Source organism: Microtus ochrogaster, chromosome 5, assembly GCF_000317375.1.
Source record: "Microtus ochrogaster isolate Prairie Vole_2 chromosome 5, MicOch1.0, whole genome shotgun sequence".
Taxonomy (NCBI): domain Eukaryota; kingdom Metazoa; phylum Chordata; class Mammalia; order Rodentia; family Cricetidae; genus Microtus; species Microtus ochrogaster.
Genome location: NC_022012.1, coordinates 96261898 through 96269213, shown reverse-complemented (window position 1 = coordinate 96269213; position 7316 = coordinate 96261898). Strand labels below are relative to the sequence as shown.

Below are 7316 nucleotides of genomic sequence, written 5' to 3'. Positions count from 1 at the left end.
TCTGGTCCCCGATTCTTTTCTCTTTTAACCCCAGCTGCCCCCCACTCTTCTTTGATACATCCCACCTTTGGATCTAAGGAATGAAAAGCAACCCTTTGAATCTGATAACAGTTGCTGTACTAGCCCTGTCTTGCTTACTACTCATTTTGTGCTTCTTTTAGGAGCATGACCAACTCTGACATCTTCACACACCCTACTTTGGAAACTGAGGTTGTAGCAGACTGAAAACTAGCATGTTTTAAACTTTCCTTGAAGTATCTCTCCTATCTCTGACTAGGAAACATGTGGACAGAAGTTCCAGTCTTACATAGTTGTTACTACTGAAATTACTAACATACTCTGGAAAAGAATTTTAAATAAAGGAAAAGCAATGCTCATCCTCCCTACCATGTGCCTCCCCTTAGATAACAGACTGCAAAGTTGCATGTCTTTATTTTCAATCAAATTCTTGACTTCTGACATCTATTTGTAAATATATTAAAAGTCTTTTGGTTGAGGGTAAGCACAATTTGAAATTTACAGTCTCTCATGCAACTCTGCTCAGGAACTACGGGCTTAGAAGTAACAACTTTTTTTGTTGTTGTTGGTTTTTTTTGAGACAGGGTTTCTTGTGTTGCTTTGGAACCTGTTCTGGAACTATTCTTGTAGACCAGGCTGGCCTTGAACTCACAGAGATCTGCCTGCCTCTGCCTCCCAAGTGCTGGGATTAAAGATGTGTGCCACCATCACCCAGCAGAAGTAACGCGTTTAACAATAATTATCATAACAATTTGTTTTAGGAAGAAAGTTGACTGTTAAAAATATTTTAAAGGAAATATAATCACCATCATCATCCATTTAAGCTAAGGACTATATTTAAATAAGTACTATTTGGGGATGTTCTCCAAAATAACTACTTATAAAATACTCTCATAATTTTGTGTACTGTTACTAAATGTTCACGTGATTGGAAGAACAAAAATGAAATTATTTTTAAAACGCATTTTTTATAAGATTAATATTATCTTCAAAGAATTTACAACTTTCTATATGCTTAAGAATATAAAAATACAAAGCTGGGTGTGTTCATATACATCTGTAATCGCAGTGTTTGAGATGTAGGAAGGAGGAGCATAAATTTGAGTCTAGTCTCAGCTACAAATTGGAGGAGAAAATGTGGATCTCAGGAAAGAAAAAAGCAAATACTCACTTCCTGCTGACAGCCACAAGCCTCTGGTTTCACACTCAGAGTTTGAGAAAAACAAGTAGCACCTTTTGTTAGCCAGACACTTTAATCCTTTGAATGATTCTCATCCTTTTGTTTCTCCCCTTAATCTTCACTGTGAAGATCTTAACTGCTCCAAAATTCAAAACAATATCATAAATAACAACTGAAAAAACAACAAAAAATCCCAAACCTCTCTGCAACAGATAAATTTAGCAATGTTTGTGTGGAGAAGCCATCTTAAAGAATAACTGAAGCCTTCACTCTTAGCCTGGAACACAGAAGGTGGTAATTACACTTTCTTGACTTCTGAAGCTCACAGCAAATTGTTTCTCTCAGATTTGCTGATTGCTAGGTAAATAGAGAAAATTGATGCTCTTCCCTCATATCTTAGGGCCTCTGCTTAAAGTTGTAAAGCTCTGGGTTCAAATTATATAAGCAACCCTTAGCTGAATCCACAAGGAATATGTATTATTTCTAGACTTTAGGCTCATGATTCATAAGCTCCCTGGTTCACCCTAAGTTTCAAAGCTGGTATGGCAAAATTTGGGTATGAAGGGCAGGTACAAAATACCAGTTGAGGCTACAGGCTTTAAAACGAGACTACTCTCGTAGGCCAGACTCTTTACTGTACTCTTGTATTTGTTGTTTATTCTATGGTTATTCCAAACTACTTGAGTCTAGAGGTTCTTGTTCACCTCTACCTCCAATTTACCCAAAATTCTGCTGACTCTAGGTCCTATATGCCAAAGTGGTGCTTCCCCACTGTCTAGCCAAGGTGGCCTAATCTCACTCTGAACTTATTGCTGCTGATCTGCTTTCCCTGAATGCTCACCAAAGCCATGAAATAAGCTTTTTACAAACCTGTCCATGTGCTTCCACTCTGCTATAACTTTGAAGGAGCAAAGCTGACATGGTGCGTTGTTATCCAGCCTTGACTCTCTCTCCATGGCCTTTCCAAATAGCCACAGGTCTGCCTTTGTTTTGCTAGTGTAGTCTTGCTACCCAAAGAATGACTTCCCTCCCTCTCATTTACTAACATATGATCCAGTTCAAATCCCTTCTTATAAAAAGATTTGTTCTCACCCCTCCCAGGCCACAGAGCATTTACCCGATCATACAAATCTATGGAACTAATTCATAGAGCTCAGTTATTTATTTTCTAACTAATCACACTCTCATCTTTTCTTCTCAGGGCAAGACAAAGATCTATTTTAAGTATACTTATAGCCTGAATTTTGCCTTGTATAGGGAAAAAGACTGTATAAGGCATTCTTCCTGATTGATGTTATTTCTGCTCAGATAGTCAAGCTTAAAAATCTCCAAATTCTTGGGATTTTTTTATAGTGAATTTTTGTGGCTAAAAAAGAGTTTGCCATAACTGGAGGTGAGTGGAAATGAGGCCAGGGATTACTATCTCATTTGGCTTCTAAAACCAATAGGCTTTAAAAGACCCCATCTAGCTAAAATAAATATCCAAACATGCATGCATCTTAGGCCCTCTACAATATTAACTTCTTTTTTAAAAAAAACATTTCTATTCCCAAGCTACATACAAAACTAAGTGATATACAAAACTCAGCCCAGGTCATAAACCAGTAGAAACATCCTGCTCCCCTGTGGATCGGGTATTGACTGAATTTATACGATCAAGATTGTCTTGCTGGAAGATTGGACAGTGTTTGCAAAAACGTTTAACAATGTGTTTTTGAAAAAGCACTGAGAGATAATTCCGGAACTTCTCTCCAACAAAGGCATAGATGACAGGGTTGATGCAGCAGTGTGTCATTCCAAGAGTCTCTGTCACCTGCATGGCCTGGTCTAGTCTATTAGAACTACTGCAATTATTCAGTCCAAAGAATTCCTGGAAGTTGTACAGAAGAAGGACAATGTTGTAGGGAGTCCAGAAAATAAAGTAGATAATCATAATGGCAAAGATGAGCCTCACAGCCTTGTGCCTCTTCTTCTCATTTCTACAGTGAAACAGGGTTTGGAGGATTCCTGAGTAGCAGATGACCATGACAAGTAGGGGCAGGACCAGACTCAAGATGACCATCTTTAATGTTTGGAAACTCTTCCAGAAATGATATTGGCTGTGTGGAAAATGAGGACTACACGTAGAATGATGACCTTCTTTTTGAGATTTGATGAAGATTATTTCTGGGAGTGAAGTAAACACAGCCACCACCCAAGTGACTCCACTTGTAATCACCCCAAAGGTGACTGTCCTGGCTTTCAGAGCAAACACAGCATGGACAATAGCCAAGTATCGATCAATTGTCAGGAGGATAATGAAGAAGATTCCACCAAAATAACCAATGTGATAGAGTCCTGTTAGTAATTTACACATTATATTCCCAAAGACCCACTCATTTGCAGCATAGTGAGCCCAGAATGGGAGAGTGAGCAGGAAGAGCAAGTCAGAGATGGCCAGGTTGAACAGGTAGATGTCAGTCATGCTCTTCAGCTTCTTGAAGTTTATCAGGATGAGGAAGACCAACATGTTCCCCACAAAACCAAAGATGAATACCAGAGAGTAGAGTGGGGGTAGGAGCTGGGCTGCAACTTGTTTCACATTTGTTTTTTGGCAGAGTGTTGCCCCATCATAATCATCATAGAGATAGGTCGTACTTGATACTTGCAAATCCATTTTATAAGAATCTATGAACACAGAAAATACAATGCTTAATGAAGTTAAAAGCTGTTATTCATCTACCACAATTACAAATGGTTTTATAATTTAGTAGGTCTTTGAGGCATAGATTTCTACATTTAATTTTTCCCTTGTTGTATGAGCTAAAATTCATGAAAGATGCATTTCATCAAATAAAATATTGCTTTATCTATCAGTGTGGGGTGAATTAATCTGTGAAACTGAGCCAGGCACTGTGCACAGGTTTAAGACCTCTATTGAAGATTCTGTCTCTAGGCATTTGCCCACAAATAGTAGGTGCTGCACAAATGCCAGCAAGAATGAACACTGAGTTCTAATCACCATTTTAAGTGTCTTACCTACTCATTCATTAAATACTTAAGGTAACTGTTTGAGGCAGGTAATATCGTTCACATTTTTCTAGATAAAATGGCCCCGAGTACAGAGAGAATGAATAAGTCAACACAAAACCACACCACACTGATTTTGAATTCAGGGATCATGAACCCTTAACTGACATGTTGCCTGTTGCTTCTTGGTAATTAACACACTTTTAGTAACATTTTGCCTCTCTGTAGTCAAGATAAAATGTGCTGATGTCCAAGTACTCTCACAGTGCCATAGAATCTGTTATTAGTTATTAAAGTGGGCCATCTTCATCTCTTCTATGAAGTTATCTCTGCTTTCTAAGTTGCTGCCACCAAAAGTTCTCATATAAGCAGAAGAAATGGTCAGATCTAAAATGTTTCCTCCATCTCCATGAATGAATATCTTACAGGCTAAATAGTCCTGTGTTCAGCCTCTGACCACAGACTTGTCCTGTCTAAGTTCTACTGCTGTACTTGAGAATTTTCTCTACTTGATCCTCAAACCTCTAAACTTAGACAGTTGAGAGAAACACCCAGAAAATCTCACCTTCAAGTGCTGAGCCAGAACAAAAATCCTCTGCAAGTAACTTAGATATTTGTAATTTGATATGAACTTAGACAATTTTTAGTTTCCCCCTCTTTTCTGGGAGACAGGTGGGGCAGGGGAAGAAAGAGAGCACAAGAGACTTAGAGCTTCTGACACACCTATGCTCCAGATGACCCACAGAGAGGTTTCATCTCTTCTCAGATGAAGATAATGATTATCAAACCAGTTTTCAGCCAGTATCATTGCTGTAGAAGCTATTTTAAGAGGTAAAAACTCTGCTTTTTTTTTTTAAAAAAAAAACAAACTATTGTCTCTTTTAAATACTTCATTCACAATTATGTTTTATATACTGGATGACATCACATACGGAAACATATCCTAAATTCTTACCCTTTCTGTATCTTAAAGATTATATTTTCAGATAATCCAGTGAGCACCTGGTGCTGACAGATGTCCGCTCAGGATTTCCTGTTGAAGTTTTTACTCATCATAGAGGCTGAGCTAAACTAACCTCCCAAGGGTTAAGAGGTGACTTACCAGAGTTTCTTGTAGGGGGAACGGATGTCTCAGCTCCTCTGGCTATGAGTGTTGTACAAATCAAACATATAGACAGTATAAAGTACGAAACAAGATTTCTTTCAAGGGGGGTGGAGTTTTATGAGAACGGGTATTACGTAGTGTCTCAGGGTGGAGGGGTGTTGGATCAGTTCTTCTTTTTTCATTAAAGTTGCGTTTAAAGCAGAAAATAGAAGGCAGCTCTGGTCTGAAATTTTATTGAGTAGTTTCCCTCCTCACATTATTTTACTTATGTTCTCTGCTCAACCAACCCCACTCCATAGCCTATTAGAAATTAGAAAGAAGTTTTAAAGATAGAAGAATACTTGTATCCATTTCTCAAAGCCCACATTTGAATCAAGAGAATCACTGTTTAAGAGACAAATAACGTACACAATACCTCAGTGTCTCACTGGTAAAGCCCAAAGGACAAAAAGATGTGCTCTCCTCCCAGTTGCTCTTGGTTAAAGTAAACTCCAGCCAATCAGATTAAAATTAAAATCAGATAGAAGGTTCATTACAGAACAGAACTTTGTTCCTTCTTTTACCCATCCTCCCCTCGCTTTCCTACATTTATCATCCAGTATGACTCTTCTGTGTAAACTAAAGCAACTGGCAAAAAAGGGTTTACATTTTCCTGGGAGCCAAGCATATTTCTTGGCTCTCTCCTATATCTGGTAACTGGTGAAACACATAATTGTACATTTTAAGTAGAAATGTGTGAGTACTTACTCTACGTCAGATTTGAAGGTAACAAAGTGCCTCACTCCAAGAACATAATTATCTGGAGACATGGAGGGTTTTTCATGCAGCAGTGAAAAAAGTGCATGATAAAATTCAGACTACATGATAATGCTATATGTGGCCATATCAGGTCTCCTAGGTGGTGGATGAATTTTTTAAAAACATCAAGGAATGACAGCAGAGATGAAAACACAGCAAAGAGGTACCAATGAGACACAAGGGCCCCTCAACTGTAGAAACAGCAGCTTTGACTTATGACCTATAGGAAGGTAAGAAAACTTTAAACAGAAAAATCTGTTCCTAAATCAGCAAGAGGCAGCCTAGCCCATGGACCCTAGCAAGGCTTCTGCAGCTAGACTGCCACACTTGACTCCCATCAACTGCCTCATATGTATGTTAGGCTGAATAACAGTAGTATGTCACGAGCTGTTAAAACAGGCTGTTGCCTTCAGTGACTCCATTTTGCTTTGTTCTTATTCCTCATTTCCAAGATTATCAAGTTCCTGGAAATGCTGATTCTACACTTAAACTTTAATCTTGCCCTAACATAAATATTCCCACTTCCCCCATAGACTTGGAACAGGGGAGTGTTCTTCCCTTCAGGTGACTGGCATCCTCAATAAATTCCGCTTCATTTTTTCCAATTATTGTGTCCTGGGGACTAATTTTCTATGTGGTAAGTGTCCAGATCTGAGTTTGGTAGCAATAAGAGGCACTAACAACAAATATATGGACAAACTACACACAAAGTAAATAGCAATCTCTTAGTTATGCAGTAGTCTTTTCAAAATAAACACAATTTAAAATCTGCATTTCTTTATCATTCTCTGAGGTAGACCTCTCCAGGGCTGCTAGACAAATTTTATAATTCTGTTTGTGAATACTATTGATTCATATTGTTAGGGCTTAGGCTGTGCTGAGATAGTTTCATAGGGTAGTGGAAGATATGAGAGCTATAGCTTACCTCCAGAGGGCAGTGTGGAGAAGCTATGCGGCTCAAAAGTCACTCAGTGTGGTCTTGGCAAGCTACTTTACCTCTGAAATTCCATTGTCTCTCCTGTTAGTGATGTGCTAGAAGATGTGTGAAAGAATGAATGTTATCATATGATAGGGCATCTCTTGGGTATATTCCCAAGAGTGGTATTGCTGGGTCCAGGGGTAGGTTGATCCCAAATTTCCTGAGAAACCGAAACACTGATTTCCAAAGTGGTTGCACAAGATTGCATTCCCACCAGCAATGGATGA

General features: G+C 38.6%; 1 protein-coding gene across 1 annotated transcript; it reads right to left on the bottom strand.

The window, feature by feature from the left end:
* Nucleotides 1–685: 685 nt before the first annotated feature.
* On the bottom strand, nt 686–5369 carry LOC101982275 (C-C chemokine receptor type 5). The gene is made up of 2 exons (XM_005348177.3): nt 5310–5369; nt 686–3865 (listed from the first exon to the last, which is right to left on the bottom strand). Exon 2 carries the CDS (start codon nt 3852–3854, stop codon nt 2793–2795), a length of 1062 nt encoding a protein of 353 aa, XP_005348234.1. The 5' UTR covers nt 3855–3865; nt 5310–5369; the 3' UTR covers nt 686–2792.
* Between the last annotated feature and the right edge of the window lie 1947 nt (nt 5370–7316).

Excerpts from the sequence above, each read along its gene's own strand:
- LOC101982275 (XM_005348177.3), bottom strand. The coding sequence starts at position 3,854 with ATGGATTTGCAAGTATCAAGTACGACCTATCTCTATGATGATTATGAT.